Here is a 19722-nt window from a genome sequence, read left to right as displayed (position 1 = left end):
GCCCCTCGGCTATGGAATGCTCTTTTAGGGAGATTAGATCAGCTTCTTCGCTCCTATCATTTCGGAAGAATCTTAAGACATGGCTATTTGAGCAGGCATTTGCAAATACCGAGTAAAGGATCTAATAACGGAACAACTACATGACGGGACTGGACATTGTTTTAATGAGGATATTTTATTATAATGTGATGATTTTATTGTTGTTGATCTTTCATACTGTATGTTGTGTCTATGTTGTTGATGGCATTGCATTTTTGCCTTGTAAACCGCTCCGAGTTGCTGGAAGGCTGAGAGGGGCAGGATATAAATATACTAAACAAATAGTATATTTATATACTATTAATACTATTATACTATTATAATAATATTGTACTATTATACTATTATAATAATAGTATATTTATATACTGGCTCTCTTCCTGTCCCCTCTTGACCTTCTCTTCTCCAAGCTCCCTAAGCCGCTCCTCATTGGGATTCATGGCTTTGGGTGGCCCTCACTTAGATCCCTCCCAACCGGTCCAACCCTGTGTTGGCCAGAAATGGACCCAAGCAGAAGAGAAATAGCACAAAGGCTTCCTTCCCACGATCTGGACGCTGTGAATGCAGCTGAGAATTGCCTTGGCTTTTTTGGTCGATGTATCACACTGTTGACTCATGTTTAGCTTGTGTAATATATAATGCAAGTATAATGAACCGTTAGATGAGTGGGTTCGCTTTCTGGATTCCTCCCCACTCTTTTTCGCGAATGTCTGGCTTCGGGGGGGGGGGGGGAGGTTGGGGAGACGCACCCAGAAGCCTCTTCTCCTTGCATTGCTTTCACCTGCAGACCTATGAAGCAGGGAGAGTCCGCAGCAGGCCTGGGCCAAATGGACGAACACAGAGGGTGATTCTCCCCAAGGCTCCCTCCTCTTCATCCTGGAAAGAAGGGACGAGTGGAGGGCCATCTGCAGGATTCCGTCCTGGGCCCGGTCCTGATCAGGATCTTCATTCATGACTTAGATGAAGGGTGAGAAGGCAGACGACACCAAATGGAGAGAGCCAATAGTCCAGAGGACAGGAGCAGGATTCAAAACGATCTTGACAGATTAGAGAGATGGGCCAAAACTAACACAATGAAGTTCAACAGGGACAAATGCAAGATACTCCACTTTGGCAGGAAAAACGAAAGGCAAAGATACAGAATGGGGGACAATGAGGCCTGGCTCGAGAGCAGGACGTGTGGAAAAGATCTTGGAGTCCTCGTGGACAGCAAGTTAAACATGAGCCAGGAATGTGATGTGGCGGCAAAAAAAGCCAATGGGATTTTGGCCTGCATCAATAGGAGCATAGTGTCTAGATCTAGGGAAGTCATGCTCCCCATGCTCTATTCTGCCTTGGTCAGACCACACTTGGAATATTGTGTCCAATTCTGGGCACCACAATTCCAGAGAGATATTGACTCTAAGCTGGAATGTGTCCAGAGGAGGGCGACTACAATGATCAAGGGTCTGGAGAACAAGCCCTATGACGAGCGGCTTAAGGAGCTGGGCATGTTTAGCCTGAAGAAGAGAAGGCTGAGAGGAGACATGATAGCCATGTCTAAATATGTGAGAGGAAGCCACAGCGAGGAGGAGGGAGCAAGCTTCCTTTCTGCTTCCCTGGAGACTAGGACGCAATGGAGCCATGGCTTCAAACTACAAGAGAGGAGATTCCATCTGAACATGAGGAAGAACTTCCTGACTGTGAGAGCCGTTCAGCAGTGGAACTCTCTGCCCCGGAGTGTGCTGGAGGCTCCTTCTTTGGAAGCTTTGAAACAGAGGCTGGATGGCCATCTGTCAGGGGTGATTTGAATGCAATATTCCTGCTTCTTGGCAGAATGGGGTTGGACTGGATGATGGCCCAGGAGGTCTCTTCCAAATCTTTGATTCTAGGATTCTATGATTCTATGGGCCCTCCCTCTGGCCCTCCAGGTGTTTTGGACTTGAACCCCCCCCCCCCCAATTCCTCACAACCTCAGGCCCCTTCCTTTCCCTTTTCCCTTTCCTTTTCATCTCAAAGGATCATAGAATCCTAGAGCTGGAAGAGACCCCCAAGGGCCATCTAGTCCACCCCACTCCTGGATGACATCATCCAAGCAGGATGACACCATCCAAGCCCTCCTGACAGATGGCCATCTAGCCTCTGCTTAGAAACCTCCAGCGAAGGAGACTCCATTGGACTCTCACACAATGTATGTTTCACTAGAGTTGGAAAGGGACCCCCAAAGGTCATTGAGTCCATCCCCTGTTCTGCAAGGAAAGACAACTCAAGCCCTCCTGACAGATGGCCAGCTAGCCTCTGCTTAGAAACCTCCAGCAAAGGAGACTCCATTGGACTCTCACACAATGTATGTTTCACTAGAGTTGGAAAGGGACCCCCAAAGGTCATTGAGTCCATCCCCTGTTCTGCAAGGAAAGACAACTCAAGCCCTCCTGACAGATGGCCAGCTAGCCTCTGCTTAGAAACCTCCAGCGAAGGAGACTCCATTGGACTCTCACACAATGTATGTTTCACTAGAGTTGGAAAGGGACCCCCAAAGGTCATTGAGTCCATCCCCTGTTCTGCAAGGAAAGACAACTCAAGCCCTCCTGACAGATGGCCATCTAGCCATCTGCTTAGAAACCTCCAGCAAAGGGGATTCCATTGGACTCTCACACAATGTATGTTTCACTAGAGTTGGAAAGAGACCCCCCCCCCAAAGGTCATTGAGTCCATCCCCTGCTCTGCAAGAAAAGACAACCCAAGCCCTCCTGACAGATGGCCATCTAGCATCTGCTTAGAAACCTCCAGCAAAGGGGATTCCATTGGACTCTCACACAATGTATGTTTCACTAGAGTTGGAAAGGGACACCCCCACCCCAACGGTCATTGAGTCCACCCCCTGCTCTGCAAGAAAAGACAACCCAAGCCCTCCTGACAGATGGCCATCTAGCCATCTGCTTAGAAACCTCCAGCAAAGGGGATTCCATTGGACTCTCACACAATGTATGTTTCACTAGGGTTGGAAAGGGACCCCCAAAGGTCATTGAGTCAATCCCCTGCTCTGCAATAAAAGACAACCCAAGTCCTCCTGACAGATGGCCATCTAGCCTCTGCTTAGAAACCTCCAGCGAAGGAGACTACATTGGACTCTCACACAATGTATGTTTCACTAGAGTTGGAAAGGGACCCCCAAAGGTCATTGAGTCCATCCCCTGCTCTGCAAGAAAAGACAACCCAAGCCCTCCTGACAGATGGCCATCTAGCCTCTGCTTAGAAACCTCCAGCAAAGGGGATTCCATTGGACTCTCAAACAATGTATGTTTCACTAGAGTTAGAAAGGGACCCCCAAAGGTCATTGAGTCCATCCCCTGCTCTGCAAGAAAAGACAGCCCAAGCCCTCCTGTCATCGAATCCTAGAATCAAAGAGTGGGAAGAGACCTCCTGGGCCATCATCCAGTCCAACCCCATTCTGCCAAGAAGCAGGAATATTGCATTCAAAGCACCCCTGACAGATGGCCATCCAGCCTCTGCTTCAAAGCTTCCAAAGAGTCTCCACCACACTCTGGGGCAGAGAGTTCCACTGCTGAACGGCTCTCACCGTCAGGAAGTTCTTCCTCATGTTCAGATGGAATCTCCTCTCTTGTAGTTTGAAGCCATTCTTCCATTGCGTCCTAGTCTCCAGGGAAGCAGAAAGGAAGCTTGCTCCCTCCTCCTCCCTGTGGCTTCCTCTCACATACTTATACATGGCTATCATCATACCTCCTCTCACCCTTCTCTTCTTCAGGCTAAGCACGCCCAGCTCCTTAAGCCGCTCCTCATAGGGCTTGTTCTCCAGACCCTTGATCATTTCAGTTGCCCTCCTCTGGACACATTCCAGCTTGTCCTGACAGATGGCCATCTGGTCTGTGCTTAAAAACCTCCAGAGAAGGATGGAGATTCCATGGGTCGCACCAGACCGCCTGGGTTCCTTGCTTTGGAAACCTGTGCCTTGGCTGCTGCCTTCAGGAGGCCCATTGAGTCAACGAGATTCACCTGTGTGACAGGGGGTGGATTCAGGGCTTGAAATGGGGGGAGGAGAATCGAGAGAAGGTCTTCCCTTTTGGGGTGGAGAGACCTGCCTTCCTTGAACGTTGTGCATGCCTTTGGGTTTTCTGGCTTGGATCTGTATGTTGTCCACGTTGGCGCTCCTTCCCTGCAGGATGCCCAGAGAGCAGCCGTGGCGCAGGAGACCCCCAAGGGAGCCAGTCTGGGTGGCTTGTGTGGCCTTGGAAAGCCTCCCTCGGGGCTCCTGGCTCAGTGTTGTGCCTCAGTTGTGACCCTGCTGTCCTGCAGCCTCTCCTGGGTGGGCTTGAGCCCCCACGTTCTGCAGGCAGGGCGAGGAAGGAGAGGTGCCGCCGACAGGCAGCATTGGCTCGGAGCATCTGGCCCGGCCCCAGAGGAGGCTGGCGATTAATGAGAGCCGTCACGGAGTAATGAGGGCCAGACGCTGCCTGAGCTGCCTGGGGGCCCTGCGGAGGCCGGCCGGGGTTCAGATATGGAGAGGATGCAAGGGGTATCCATTCCTACCATGCAAGGGTCTTTGGGGCACTGCCTTGGCATCCGTGCCCTCCTCCCTGCGGCATTCTCCTTGGCAGAGCATCTGTGCCGCTCAGTCAGTTCGCCTGCTCCTCTGCCCACCTCGGCCTTCTCCCTGGAGGCCAAAGCAGGACATGATGGGAATAGGCGGTCAAGGAGATGGCCCTCTGGGGAGGCTGCTCTCCTCCTTTTCCTCCTCCTCCTCCCTTTCTTCTTGCAGATATCAGGGAAAGGGACTCACTCCTGCTTGAGCCCTGGCACTCCGGCCTTTCCAAGCCCTGCTTTGCATGCAAGTTGCATCCATTCCTAGCTTTGCACTAGAAAGAGGCCCAAAAAGTGGACTTGAGCACCTGCTTCCTAACTAAGGGACTGGCTGGAGAGGCTGCCCACCTGCTCCTCCTCCTCCTCCTCCTCCTCCTCCTCCTCCTCCTCCTCCTCCTCCTCCTCTTCCTTGAAGGAAGGAAAAGGGCTCTGCCTATGCTCAGATGCACCCTCTCCTTGAACCCTGGCCTTTCCAAGCCCTGCTTTGCATGCAAGTTGCATCCATTCCTACCTTTGCACTTGAAAGAGGCCCAAACAGTGGACTTCAGTACCAGTTCCCCAACTAAGGGACTGGCTTGAGAGGCTGCCCTCCTCCTCCTCCTCCTCCTCTGCCTATGCTCAGAGGCACTCTCTCCTTTAACCCTGGCACCCTGGCCTTTCCAAGCCTTGCTTTGCATGCAAGTTGCATCCATTCCTACCTTTGCACTTGAAAGAGGCCCAAACAGTGGACTTCAGTACCAGCTCCCCAACTAAGGGACTGGCTGGGGAGGTTGCCCTCCTCCTCCTCCTCGAAGAAAGGAAAAGGGCTCTGCCTATGCTCAGAGGCACTCTCTCCTTGAACCTTGGCCTTTTCAAGTCCTGGTTTACATGCAAGTTGCATCCATTCCTAGCTTTGCACTAGAAAGAGGCCCAAACAGTGGGCTTCAACACCTACTTCCTAAATAAGGGACTGGCTGGGGAAGCTCTCCTCCTCCTCCTCCTCCTCCTCCTCCTCCTCCTCCTCCTCCTCCTCCTCTTCCTTGAAGGAAGGAAAAGGGCTCTGCCTATGCTCAGATGCACCCTCTCCTTGAACCCCGGCCGTTCCAAGCCTTGCTTTGCATGCAAGTTGCATCCTCCATTCTTAGCTTTGCACTAAAAAGAGGCCGAAAAAGTGGACTTGAGCACCTGCTTCCTAACTAAGGGACTGGCTGGAGAGGCTGCCCACCTGCTCCTCCTCCTCCTTCTCCTCGTCCTCCTCCTCCTCCTCCTCCTCCTCCTCCTCCTCTTCCTTGAAGGAAGGAAAAGGGCTCTGCGTATGCTCAGAGGCACTCTCTCCTTGAACCTTGGCCTTTTCAAGTCCTGGTTTACATGCAAGTTGCATCCATTCCTACCTTTGCACTAGAAAGAGGCCCAAACAGTGGACTTCAACACCTACTTCCTAAATAAGGGACTGGCTGGGGAAGCTCTCCTCCTCCTCCTCCTCCTCCTCCTCCTCCTCCTCCTCCTCCTCCTCCTCCTCCTCCTCCTCCTCCTCTTCCTTGAAGGAAGGAAAAGGGCTCTGCGTATGCTCAGAGGCACTCTCTCCTTCAACCCTGGACTTTCCAAGCCCTGCTTTGCATGCAAGTTGCATCCATTCCTAGCTTTCCACTAGAAAGAGGCCCAAAAAGTGGACTTGAGCACCTGCTTCCTAACTAAGGGACTGGCTGGAGAGGCTGCCCACCTGCTCCTCCTCCTCCTTCTCCTCGTCCTCCTCCTCCTCCTCCTCCTCCTCCTCCTCCTCTTCCTTGAAGGAAGGAAAAGGGCTCTGCGTATGCTCAGAGGCACTCTCTCCTTGAACCTTGGCCTTTTCAAGTCCTGGTTTACATGCAAGTTGCATCCATTCCTACCTTTGCACTAGAAAGAGGCCCAAACAGTGGACTTCAACACCTACTTCCTAAATAAGGGACTGGCTGGGGAAGCTCTCCTCCTCCTCCTCCTCCTCCTCCTCCTCCTCCTCCTCCTCCTCCTCCTCCTCCTCCTCCTCCTCCTCCTCTTCCTTGAAGGAAGGAAAAGGGCTCTGCGTATGCTCAGAGGCACTCTCTCCTTCAACCCTGGACTTTCCAAGCCCTGCTTTGCATGCAAGTTGCATCCATTCCTAGCTTTCCACTAGAAAGAGGCCCAAAAAGTGGACTTGAGCACCTGCTTCCTAACTAAGGGACTGGCTGGAGAGGCTGCCCACCTGCTCCTCCTCCTCCTTCTCCTCGTCCTCCTCCTCCTCCTCCTCCTCCTCCTCCTCCTCTTCCTTGAAGGAAGGAAAAGGGCTCTGCGTATGCTCAGAGGCACTCTCTCCTTGAACCTTGGCCTTTTCAAGTCCTGGTTTACATGCAAGTTGCATCCATTCCTACCTTTGCACTAGAAAGAGGCCCAAACAGTGGACTTCAACACCTACTTCCTAAATAAGGGACTGGCTGGGGAAGCTCTCCTCCTCCTCCTCCTCCTCCTCCTCCTCCTCCTCCTCCTCCTCCTCCTCCTCCTCCTCCTCCTCCTCTTCCTTGAAGGAAGGAAAAGGGCTCTGCGTATGCTCAGAGGCACTCTCTCCTTCAACCCTGGACTTTCCAAGCCCTGCTTTGCATGCAAGTTGCATCCATTCCTAGCTTTCCACTAGAAAGAGGCCCAAAAAGTGGACTTGAGCACCTGCTTCCTAACTAAGGGACTGGCTGGAGAGGCTGCCCACCTGCTCCTCCTCCTCCTTCTCCTCGTCCTCCTACTCCTCCTCCTCCTCCTCCTCCTCCTCCTCTTCCTTGAAGGAAGGAAAAGGGCTCTGCGTATGCTCAGAGGCACTCTCTCCTTGAACCTTGGCCTTTTCAAGTCCTGGTTTACATGCAAGTTGCATCCATTCCTACCTTTGCACTAGAAAGAGGCCCAAACAGTGGACTTCAACACCTACTTCCTAAATAAGGGACTGGCTGGGGAAGCTCTCCTCCTCCTCCTCCTCCTCCTCCTCCTCCTCCTCCTCCTCCTCCTCCTCCTCCTCTTCCTTGAAGGAAGGAAAAGGGCTCTGCGTATGCTCAGAGGCACTCTCTCCTTCAACCCTGGACTTTCCAAGCCCTGCTTTGCATGCAAGTTGCATCCATTCCTAGCTTTCCACTAGAAAGAGGCCCAAAAAGTGGACTTGGGCACCTGCTTCCTAACTAAGGGACTGGCTTGAGAGGCTGCCCTCCTCCTCCTCTTCCTCAAAGGAAGGAAAAGTGTTCTGCCTATGCTCAGAGGCACTCTCTCCTTGAACCCTGGCCTTTCCAAACCTTGCTTTGCATGCAAGTTGCATCCATTCCTAGCTTTCCACTAGAAAGAGGCCCAAAAAGCGGCCTTGAGCACCTGCTTCCTAACTAAGCGACTGGCTGGAGAGGCTGCCCTCCTCATCCTCTTTCTTGAAGGAAGGAAGAGTGCTCTGCCTATGCTCTCCTTGAACCCTGGTCTTACTAAAGCAGGACATGATGGGAATAGGCGGTCAAGGAGATGGCCCTCTGGGGAGGCTGCTGTCCTCTTCCTCCTTTTCATCTTGCAGATATCAGGGAAAGGGACTCACTCCTGCTTGAGCCCTGGCACTCCGGCCTTTCCAAGCCCTGCTTTGCATGCAAGTTGCATCCATTCCTAGCTTTGCACTAGAAAGAGGCCCAAAAAGTGGACTTGAGCACCTGCTTCCCAACTAAGGGACTGGCTGGAGAGGCTGCCCTCCTCCTCCTCCTCCTCCTCTTCCTTGAAGGAAGGAAAAGGGCTCTGCCTATGCTCAGAGGCACTCTCTCCTTGAACCCTGGCCTTTCCAAGCCTTGCTTTGCATGCAAGTTGCATCCATTCCTACCTTTGAACTTGAAAGAGGCCCAAACGGTGGGCTTCAACACCAGCTCCCCAACTAAGGGACTGGCTGGGGAGGTTGCCCTCCTTCTCCTCCTTTTCCTTGAAGGAAGGAAAAGGGCTCTGCCTATGCTCAGAGGCATGCTCTCCTTGAACCCTGGTCTTTTCAAGCCTTAAGAAAAGTTGCATTCATTCCTAGCTTTGCACTAGAAAGAGGCCCAAAACATGGGCTTCAACACCAGCTCCCCAACCAAGGGACTGGCTAGGGAGGCTGCCCTCCTGCTCCTCTTCCTCGAAGGAAGGAAAAGGGCTCTCTGCCTATTCTCAGAGGCACGCTCTCCTTGAACTCTGGCCTTTCCAAGCCCTGGTGTGCATGCAAGTTGCATCCATTCCTAGCTTTGCACTAGAAAGAGGCTTGAACACCATCTTAACTAAGGGACTGGCTGGGGAGGCTGTCCTCCTCCTCTTCCTCAAAGGAAGGAAAAGGGCTCTGCTTATGGTCAGAGGCACTCTCTCCTTGAACTATGGATTCCAAGTCCTGATGTGTATGCAAGTTGCATCCATTCCTAGCTTTGCACTTGAAAGAGGCCCCAAATGTGGGCTTCAGCTCCCCAACTAAGGGACCTGCTGGGGAGACTGCCCTCCTCCTCCTCCTCCTCCTCCTCCTCCTCCTCCTCCTCCTCTTCCTTGAAGGAAGGAAAAGGGCTCTGCCTATGCTCAGAGGCACTCTCTCCTTGAGCCCTGGCCTTTCCAAGCCCAGCTTTGCATGCAAGTTGCATCCATTCTTAGCTTTCCACTAGAAAGAGGCCCAAAACATGGGCTTCAACACCTGCTCCCTAACTAAGGGTCTGGCTAGGGAGGCTGCCCTCCTCCTCCTCTTCCTCGAAGGAAGGAAAAGTACTCTCCCTGTGCTCAGAGGCACTCTCTTCTTGACCCCTGGCCTTTCCAAGCCCTGGTTTGCATGCAAGTTGTATAAATTCTTAGCTTTCCACTAGAAAGAGGCCCAAAAAGTGGGCTTCAACACCTGCTTCCTAACTAAGGGACTGGCTGAGGAGGCTGTCTTCGTCCTCCTCCTCGTCCTCGAAGGAAGGAAAAGGGCTCTGCTTATGCTCAGAGGCACTCTCTCCTTGAACCCTGGCCTTTCCAAGCCCTGCTTTGCATGCAAGTTGCATCCATTCCTAGCTTTACACTTGAAAGAGGCCCAAATGGTGGGCTTCAACACCAGCTCCCCAACTAAGAGACTGGCTGGGGAGGCTTCCTTCCTCCTCCTCCTCCTCCTCCTCCTCCTCCCTTTCTTCTTGCAGGTATCAGGGAAAGGGACTCAGTCCTCCTTGAGTCTTGGCACTCTGGCCTTTCCAAGCTCTGGTTTGTTTATTTATTTCCAGTATTTCTACCCCGTCCTTCTCAACCCCCGGAGGGGGACTCAGGACGGCTCACATTTGGCAAGAATTTGATGCCACTACATATAACAAAGCAATGTAACAACAATTAAAACAATAAATAGAGCACTAATTAAAACAATAAAACAGTATTAACAGCAAGTTGCATCTATTCCTAGCTTTGCACTAGAAAGAGGCCCAAACAGTGGGCTTGAACACCTGCTCCCCAACTAAGGGACTGGCTGGGGAGGCTGCCCTCCTGCTCCTCCTCTTCCTTGAAGGAAGAAAAGGGGCTCTGCTTATGCTCAGAGGCACTCTCTTCTTAAACCCTGGTCATTCCAAGCCTTGCTTTGCATGCAAATTGCATCCATGCCTAGCTTTGCATTAGAAAGAGGCCGAAAAAGTGGGCTTGAACACCTGCTTTCCAACTAAGGGACTGGCTGGGGAGGCTGCCCTCTTCCTCCTCCTCTTCCTAGAAAGAAGGAAAAGGTCTCTGCTTATGCTCAGAGGCACTCTCTCCCTGAACCCTGGCCTTTCCAAGTTCTTGTTTGCATGCAAGTTGCATCCATTCCTAGCTTTCCACTAGAAAGAGGCCAAGAAAGTGGACTTCAACACCTGCTTCCCAACTAAGGGACTGGCTGGGGATGCTGCCCTCCTCCTCTTCCTCCTCTCCCTCAAAGGAAGGAGCACTCTGCCTATGCTCAGGGGCACTCTCTCCTTGAACCCTGGCACCCTGGCCTTTCCATACCTGTGTTTGCATGCAGGCTGCAGCCATTCCCTTTGCAGATTATTGCATCTTTGCAACCCAGAAGGTTGGCTTGAATACCCGCAGCCTTCCAAATCCCATGCAGATTCCTAGGGCCTTGTTGTGGGGAGAGGGTTAGGGTTAGACTTGAATTTGGCCCCTTCCTGCCTTAATGGCCGGAAGGCATCAATTTCCAGCCTTTGGGGCACCTTATTTTCCAATCTCCCCACTTCAGGTTATAACAGGCATGGGCAAACTTCAGCCCTGCAGGTGTTTTGGACTTCAACTCCCACCATTCCTGGCCTCAGGCCTCTTCCTTTTCCCCCTTCAACACCCCCCAGGAATTGTGGGTGTTGAAGTCCAAAACACCTGGAAGGAGGCTGAGGCCAGGAATTGTGGGTGTTAGAAGTCCAAAATACCTGGAAGGAGGGCTGAGGCCAGGAATTGTGGGTGTTGAAGTCCAAAACACCTGGAAGGAGGGCTGAGGCCAGGAATTGTGGGTGTTGAAGTCCAAAACACCTGGAAGGAGGGCTGAGGCCAGGAATTGTGGGTGTTGAAGTCCAAAACACCTGGAAGGAGGGCTGAGGCCAGGAATTGTGGGTGTTGAAGTCCAAAACACCTGGAAGGAGGGCTGAGGCCAGGAATTGTGGGTGTTGAAGTCCAAAACACCTGGAAGGAGGGCTGAGGCCAGGAATTGTGGGTGTTGAAGTCCAAAACACCTGGAAGGAGGGCTGAGGCCAGGAATTGTGGGAGTTGAAGTCCAAAACACCTAGAACAGTGGTTCTCAACCTGTGGGTCCCCAGGTGTTTTGGCCTACAACTCCCAGAAATCCCAGCCAGTTTACCAGCTGTTAGGACTTCTGGGAGTTGAAGGCCAAAAACATCTGGGGACCCCAGGTTGAGAACCACTGACCTAGAAGGAGGCTGAGGCCAGGAATTGTGGGTGTTGAAGTCCAAAACACCTGGAAGGAGGGCTGAGGCCAGGAATGGTGGGAGTTGAAGTCCAAAACACCTGGAAGGAGGGCTGAGGCCAGGAATTGTGGGTGTTGAAGTCCAAAACCCCTGGAAGGAGGGCTTTAGCAATGAGAGAAGGATGTCTTCCAGAGACAGCAGACCCGCCACTCTTCCTTCTTGGTGGATGATGGGTTTGAAGCCCCCTCCACCGTCCTGAGGGTCAAGGACCCTGCTGTTGTTCCCTCAGACTTTGACCATGGGACCTGCTTCTGGCAGAGGTTTGAAAGGGCATCTGTCCAGAGGGTTTGGATGGTGTCTTTTGATCTCAGAAGAGAGTTGGAAGAGACCTCAAAGGCCATCCAGTCCAACTCTCTTCTGAGATCAGAAGACACTACCCAAACCCTCTGGACAGATGCCCTTTCAAAACCTCTGCCAGAAGCAGGTCCCATGGTCAAACTTTGGGGGGATTCTTTGGTTCCAAGAGTGCCTCCCCCTTTTTATTGGGAACAGGCCCAAGCTTTGTCCTCCCACTGTGCTTACATCATAGTCTTTGTGGACAACAGTTGAACATGAGCAAGAGTGTGATGCGGCAGCTCAGAAAGCCAATGAGATTACCTCAGAAGGAGTTGAGTGTCCAGATCGAGGAAAGAAGTCCTGTTCTGCTTTGGTGGAATCAGACTGTGTCCAATTCTGGGCTCCACAGTTCAAAAGAGATATTGACTCTTAAGCTGGAAGGCATCCATTTGAGGGCAACTAAAATGATGAAAGGTCTGGAGACCATGAATAATCCCTCTGAGAAGCATCTTAAAGAGCTGGGCCTGTTTAACCTCAAAAGAGAAGGTTGGGAGAAGAACACATGAGAGCCACGTGACTCTAAGCTGGTAGGTGAACAGAGGAAGAGGGAGACTCAAAGTGTTAGAGGTCTGGAGACCATGAATAATCCCTCTGAGAAGCATCTTAAAGAGCTGGGCCTGTTTAACCTCAAAGAGAAGGTTGGGAGAAGAACACATGAGAGCCACGTGACTCTAAGCTGGTAGGTGACAGAGAAGAGGGAGACTCAAAGTGTTAGAGGTCTGGAGACCATGAATAATCCCTCTGAGGTGTGTCTTAAAGAGCTGGGCGTGTTTAGCCTCAAAAGAGAAGGTTGAGAGGAGATGTGAGAGTCATGTATCAGTATGTGAAAGGACCACAAGGAAGAGAGAACAGGCTTCCTTTCTGCTGCCCAGAAACTAGGACCAGGAGTCAATGGTTCAAATGACAGGAGATGTTGGGACTCAGCCTGTGTTTCACCCTGAATCTGTTATAGTGTTTTCCTCCTTCTAATGTTTCTGAGCCAGACTTGGATGTCAATGAGAATGAGGTGCAAAATGGAGACACTTTGGACAATAAGGTGACTACAAACTCTGATTGAGAAGGGTCAGGGGAAAGGCTAAGTTCTCATGAGAAAATTCCAGGCTCGAGTTTGCAGCAAAGTTCACTCCCTTCTCCAGGCTCAAGTCTGCAAGATAACTCAGCACCTGCTGTTAACAAAGAGATAGATAAGACCAATCACCGGCTGGAAATTAGCCAGAACCACAGAGAGGCCCAATGTTTGCGCAGGTCAGAAAGAATTCGGCAGTTAAGGTTAAAGACTGGGGGGAGTAGAAATCAGTTTCTGGGACTTAATTGAGATCTTAGGGAAGTTTCTTCAGACCAGCCATCGTTTGTTTCAAGTCAAGTCTTTGGGATATTCTTCTCCAAGGTTTCCTGGCTTTTCAAGTGGAATTAGCAGTGGCTATGCTCATGTTTTTTATAGAAGGCATTTGATATTCTTTGCATCTGGATTATTACAGCAAGCTTTTAGATCTTTGATATTATTCCTATGTTGGACACTGTTTATGTTACTGCTTATTTGGCTTTTTGCTTTTGGACTTTTATCAACTTTATATTCATCTCTTTTATTGGCCCCAATTATTCTTCAAATAAAGATGACTCATTTTTCATCTAAGGTGCGGTGTAATTAATGATTAGAGGGTCCTGTTCCTACTCTGGGGTGCAACAGGAGAGGAGATTCCACCTGAACATGAGGAAGAACTTCCTGATCATATAGCTGTTCAACAGTGGAACTCTATGGCTCGGAGTGTGGTGGAAGCTTTTAAACAGAAGCTGGATGGCCAGCTCTCAGGAATACTTTGTGCTTTTCCTGCATGGCAGAAGGGGTTGAACTAGATGTCCCATGTGTCTCTACCAACTCTATGATTCTGTGAAGGGTGTCCTAAGAAGAGGAGCAGGCTTATTTATTTATTTACTAGCTGTACATAGAATCATAGAATCAAAGAGTTGAAGAGACCTCCTGGGCCATCCAGTCCAACCCCATTCTGCCAGGAAGCAGGAATATTGCATTCAAAGCACCCCTGACTACCCAGCCTCTGCTTAAAAGCTTCCAAAGAAGGAGCCTCCACCACACTCCCTCCGGGGCAGAGAGTTCCACTGCTGAACGGCTCTCACAGTCAGGAAGTTCTTCCTAATGTTCAGATGGAATCTCCTCTCTTGTAGCTTGAAGCCATTGTTCCACGTCCTAGTCTCCGAGGAAGCAGAAAACATGCCATGCGTTTCTGTGACCAACCTTCCCTCCCTCTTCCTCTCCTTCTTCTCTTTACTTCCTGAGAGGAGATATGATAGCCATGTATAAATATTAGGGTTGGGCGGTTTCGTTCGTTAATTTCGTAATTCGTTATTAATTCATATTTAAATTAGCTTACGATCCGATATTGAGCCATGCAGGAGTAATTAAAAATCGAAATGAATTTTTTCAATTTATTTCGTAATTGTTTCGTAATCGTTTCGAAATTGTTTCGTTATTGTTTCGTAATTATTTCCGTATGTCTGGTGCAAGATTTAGGGTTGTTGTTTGTTTTATCAGTGATAAAAAATAAATTATCACACCAACAGTCAACAACAGAGGGAGAGGGAAGCTTCAGAAGTTCCCCCTGTCCCATTTGGAGGGGTTTTTTAGCGTATTGCGCAATCGCGTCTGCCATTAACGAATCGATTCGTAATTGTTTCAAAATTGTTTCGTAATTGCTGTTGTTGGTGCTGTTGGTGGTAATGAGGATGATGCCAGTCTCCCTCTTGTCCCCCCTCCCCCCATGAGGAAGAACTTCCTGACTGGGAGAGCCGTTCAGCAGTGGAACTCTCTGCCCCGGAGGGAGTGTGGTGGAGGCTCCTTCTTTGGAAGCTTTGAAACAGAGGCTGGATGGCCATCTGTCAGGGGTGATTTGAATGCAATATTCCTGCTTCTTGGCAGAATGGGGTTGGACTGGATGATGGCCCAGGAGGTCTCTTCCAACTCTTTGATTCTATGATTCTATGATTCTATTCAGCAGGGGAACTCTCTGCCTCAGGGTGTGGCCGCAGCTCCTTCCTTGGAGGCTTTTAAACAGAGGCTGGGTGGCTATCTGTCAGGGATACTTTGATTGTGCTTTTCCTGCAGGGCAGAATGGGGTTGGACTGGATGGCCCATGAAGTCTCTTCCAACTCTACGATTTTATGTCTTGTTGAAGGCTTTCATGGCTGGAATCACTGGGTTGCTGTGAGTTTTCTGGGCTGCCTGGATGTGTTCCAGTAGCATTCTCTCCTGATGTTTTGCCTGTATCTATATAGAGTAAATGGGTCCCTGATTATACACCATACTAATATTTACCCACAAGTACAACAGGATGCATTGGTCGTAGAATCATAGAATCCTAGAGTTGGAGGAGACGTGGTGGGCTATCATCCAGTCCAACCCCATTCTGCCAAAAAGCAGGAATATTGCATTCAAAGCACCCCCGACAGGTGGCCATCCAACCTCTGCTTAAAAGCCTCCAAAGAAGGAGCCTCCACCATACTCTGGGGCAGAGAGTTCCACTGCTGAACGGCTCTCACAGTCAGGAAGTTCTTCCTCGTGTTCAGATGGGATCTCCTCTCTTGTAGTTGAAGCCATTGTTCCTTGTCCTAGTCTCCAGGGAAGCAGAAAACAAGCTTGCTCCCTCCTCCTCTCTGTGGCTTCCTCTCACATATTTATACATGGCTCTCATCATGCCTCCTCTCAGCCTTCTCTTCTTCAGGCTAAACATGCCCAGCTCCTTAAGCCGCTCCTCATAGGGCTTGTTCTCCAGACCCTTGATAATTTTAGTCCCCCTCCTCTGGACACATTCCAGCTTGTCAACATCTCTCTTGTCAATTGTGGTGCCCAGAATTGGACACAATTCTGATTTATTGTCAATAATCAATAAATCAATATTTCATACCTGTTTATTGAGTATTGACCAATGCCTACTGTTGTACTTCTGGGTATATATTAGTTTGCCTGTAGTATCTATCTATGGCAGGCGTCCTCAGAGGCCGTGAGGTCTGTTGGAAACTAGGAGTATGGGGTTCATATTTGTCTGTTGGGGGCGAGTGGGAATGTTCCCATTGGCCACCTGGATTCACCTTGGATGGTCTGGCAACCTTCTATGCCTTGCCTGCCCCTGCCTTGCCCTCTAAGCCTGGAATCACAGATGGGTCCCAGCTCATGGAGTGACCACCCCCCTTTCGCCCCCTCCCCATGACCCCTCCTTCGGGGGGGGGGGGCTATCATAAAGGGGGGGGACTTGGAGATTCCTCCACGAGGGTCTCTCCCAGGTGAGGATTGCAGTGCCTACTCTCGGGGGTCGTGGGATGGGGGAGGCACCTCATCCCCCCTCCCTCCGTCCCCCCTCATGCCCCTCGCCCCTCCCGTCGGGAAGGGGGCTATTGTAAAGGAGATTCCTCCACGAGGGTCTCTCCCTGGTGAGGCTGCAGTTCCTTCTCCCAGGGGTCGGGGGTCGTAGGAGGGGGTGAGAGGGAGGCGCCTCATCCCCCCTCCCTCCCCCCTCATGCCCCTCCCGTCGGGAAGGGGGCTATTGTAAAGGAGATTCCTCCACGAGGGTCTTCTCCCAAAGGTCGGAGGTCGCAAAGAAGGAAATTGGGGGGGGGGCGCCTGTCCCCAACCCCTGCTCCTCATCCCCCTCCCTCCCCCTCCCTCCCCTCGCCCCTCCCGTCGGGAAAGGGGCTATTATAAAGGAGATTCTTCCACGAGGGTCTCTCCCTGGTGAGGCTGCAATTCCTTCTCCCAGGGGTCGGGGGTCGTGGGAGGGGGTGAGGGGGAGGCGCCTCATCCCCCCCTCCCTCCCTCCCTCCCTCCCCTCTCATGCCCCTCGCCCCTCCCATCGGGAAGGGGGCTATTATAAAGGAGATTCCTCCACGAGGGTCTTTCCCTGGTGAGGCTGCAGTGCCTTCTCCCAGGGGTCGGGGGTCGTAGGAGGGGGTGAGGGGGAGGCGCCTCATCCCCCTCCCTCCCTCCCCCCCTCATGTCCCTCGCCCCTCCCGTCGGGAAGGAGGCTACTGTAAAGGGATATTCCTCCACGAGGAGGATCTTCTCCCAAAGGTCGAGGGTCGTGAAGAAGGAAATGGGGGGTAGGCACCTCATCCCTCCCTCCCTCCCTCCCCCTTTTGCCCCTCGCCCCTCCCATCGGGAAGGGGGCTATTGTAAAGGAGATTCCTCCACGAGGGTCTCTCCCTGGTGAGGCTGCAGTGACTTCTACCAGGGGTCGGGGGTCGTGGGAGGGGGGGGCGCCTCATCCCCCCTCCTTCCCCCCTTTTGCCCCTCGCCCCTCCCGTCGGGAAGGGGACTATTATAAAGGAGATTCCTCCACGAGGGTCTTTCCTTGGTGAGGCTGCAGTGCCTTCTCCCAGGGGCCGGGGGTCGTGGGATGGGGGGAGGGGGAGGCGCCTCATCCCCCTCCCTCCCTCCCTCCCCCCTCTTGCCCCTCGCCCCTCCCATCGGGAAGGGGGCTATTGCAAAGGAGATTCCTCCACGAAGGTCTTCTCCCAAAGGTCGGGGGTCGTGAGGAAGGAAATTGGGGGGGGCGCCTGGTCCCACCCCCTGCCCCTCATCCCCCTCCCTCCCCACTCTTGCCCCTCGCCCCTCCCGTCGGGAAGGGGGCTATTTATATAGTAGATTTCTCCATGAGGGTCTCTCCCTGGTGAGGCTGCAGTGACTTCTCCCAGGGGTCGGGGGTCGTGGGAGGGGGGGGGAGGGGGAGGCGCCTCATCCCCCCTCCCTCCCCCCCTCTTGCCCCTCGCCCCTCCCATCGGGAATGGCGATGAATGACGGCGGACTGAGGAGGAGGAGGAGGAGGAAGGCAGGCGCTGGGTCTGCTCTGCAGTGCAGAAGCGGCGGTGAAGGAGGAGGAGGAGGAGAAGGAGGAAGAAGAGGAGGAGGAAGAGGAGGAGGGGCCATCCCTCCTTCATCCTTCCCTCCCTCCCTCCCTCCCTCCTTTGCTGTCTGCCTCCATCCTGAGCCCAGTTCCCAGCCTGGCCCCGGGATCCGCGGACCCGGCGTCCTCCTCCTCCTCCTCCTCCTCCTTGCCATTGCCGCCATGCTGAACAACCTGACGGACTGCGAGGAGGGCGACGGGGGAGCCAGCCAAGGTAAGAAGACCCCCCCCCCATCTCCGTCGCCCCCTCATCTCTCCCTCCCTTTTGGCCGAAGGATGCTCCCCAAAAGGAGGAAGGAGGATGCAAGGAAGGAGGATGCTGGAATGCTAGCCCTGCTCCACTCCCGACAATTCCTCTCCCCCCTTTTCCTGGTCCTGAGGGGGAAGGGGAGCAAAGCTGGGGTCCCAGGGAGAAAGTGGGGGTCCTGGGGGTCGCCTTACCCCCAAACCCTCTGGCGATGCACCTGCCCCCCAGGCAAAGGCGAGGAAGGAGGATGCAAGGAAGGATAGGAGGAGGATGCTGGGATGCCAGTCCGCTCCACTCCCGACAATTCCTCTCCCCCCTTTTCCTGGTCCTGAGGGGGAAGGGGAGCAAAGCTGGGGTCCCAGGGAGAAAGTGGGGGTCCTGGGGGTCTCCTTCCCCGCAAACCCTCTGGCGATGCACCTGCCCCCCAGGCAGAGGCGAAGGCAGAGGGAGACTAGCCCACTTGGGCCGGGGATTGTAAACAAAGTCTTTTTCTTATTCTGGTGGGGGTCCCGGGACCCTGCAGCCCCTTCCCCTCTCTCTGCAGCCCCCTCCCTCACTCACTTCCTTCCTCCTCCTCTTTGGCACTCCGCTTGCTTGGCATTCGCCTTGGCAAAGCACTGCAGGGGAACCAGCCAACCTTATGACTGAATGGATCCTGTGCGTTGTTATCCCCATTTGGGGGAGTATGGGGGGGGGGGGAGTCATTGGGCATTGGGTAAAGTGAGGGCGAAAGAGAGAGAATGCAGCCTTTTGGGGGGGGGGGGGGCTAGGAGAGAGAGCGGAGCTGCAGGTACCTGCCTGGGAATGTGCCAGAGTGGCATCAGACAGGAGGGAGGGGGGACGGAGGGAGCAGCTGACAGAGAGGCAAAAGGGGGGGGGGGTGCTGTGTGCCCCACTTTCCTCCTTGCAGTCAGATGCCTCTGCTGCTGTTGTTGGTGCTGTTGGTGGCGATGAGGATGATGCCAGTCTCCCTCTTGTCCCCCCTCCCCCCCCACTTGCCCCCTCCCCACTTTTTCCAGGGGAAGAGGAAGAGGAGGAGTGGGTGCGCAGTGGCTGATGCATCACTCTATGACAGCTCTCTGTGTGTGTCTGTGCATTAATGTGCCTGGAGGAGGAGGAGGAGGAGGAGGTGCATCTGTACCAACCTGCTTCCTAGCGGAGCGCTTTGGGATGCGGGACCTTTGACGCCCCCTTCTCCTTTTCCCTCGGAGCATTCCCCAACAAGGACCCCCCACATACACCCCCAATCTCCCTCTGAGGGCAGACCCAGCTTGGCATCTCCACTTTCCCCTGGGAGCCCAGGCCAGGTGCCACCTGCGCAACAAACCTCTGGCCTCCGAGACCAACCGAGGAGCAGCCCTGGCAAGAGGGGAGAAACACCCAGGATGTCCCAGGACAGGATGGGAGGGCTTGGCCTGCCATTAAGGGTCATCTCCTGTCCCTAGCCAGGCTGACCCTTCTCTCCACGGCTGCATGCAATGACCAGGGGGCTCCCCGCAGTATCTGTAGCCCAAGCTGGCCCAGTTTCTCATGTGCAGAAGCAGCCCTGGCAAGAGGGGAGAAACACCCAGGATGTCCCAGGACAGGATGGGAGGGTTTGACCTGCCCTTAAGGGTCATCTCCTGTCCCTAGCCAGGCTGACCCTTCTCTCCACGGCTGCATGCAATGACCAGGGGGCTCCCCGCAGTATCTGTAGCCCAAACTGGCC

At 53.0% G+C, this 19722-nt stretch overlaps 1 protein-coding gene across 2 annotated transcripts in view; it reads left to right on the top strand.

The window, feature by feature from the left end:
- Positions 1-19722, top strand: part of SLC12A5 (solute carrier family 12 member 5) — a 229578-nt gene that overhangs the window by 85940 nt on the left and 123916 nt on the right. Inside the window, exon 1 of one of the 2 annotated variants that reach the window (XM_067468330.1) lies at positions 17810-17981. The exons of the other annotated variant lie outside the window; for it this stretch is intronic. Within the exon in view, the coding sequence (XP_067324431.1) occupies positions 17930-17981 (52 nt within the window). The 5' untranslated portion in view covers positions 17810-17929. Of the gene's footprint in view, positions 1-17809; positions 17982-19722 lie in introns of those variants that run through there. 2 annotated transcript variants of the gene reach the window in all.

The sequence above is a fragment of the Anolis sagrei genome, chromosome 4 (genome assembly GCF_037176765.1).
Source record: "Anolis sagrei isolate rAnoSag1 chromosome 4, rAnoSag1.mat, whole genome shotgun sequence".
NCBI classification, from domain to species: domain Eukaryota; kingdom Metazoa; phylum Chordata; class Lepidosauria; order Squamata; family Dactyloidae; genus Anolis; species Anolis sagrei.
Note: the sequence above shows the minus strand (reverse complement) of the source record. Positions and strands in the feature narration are given on the sequence as shown.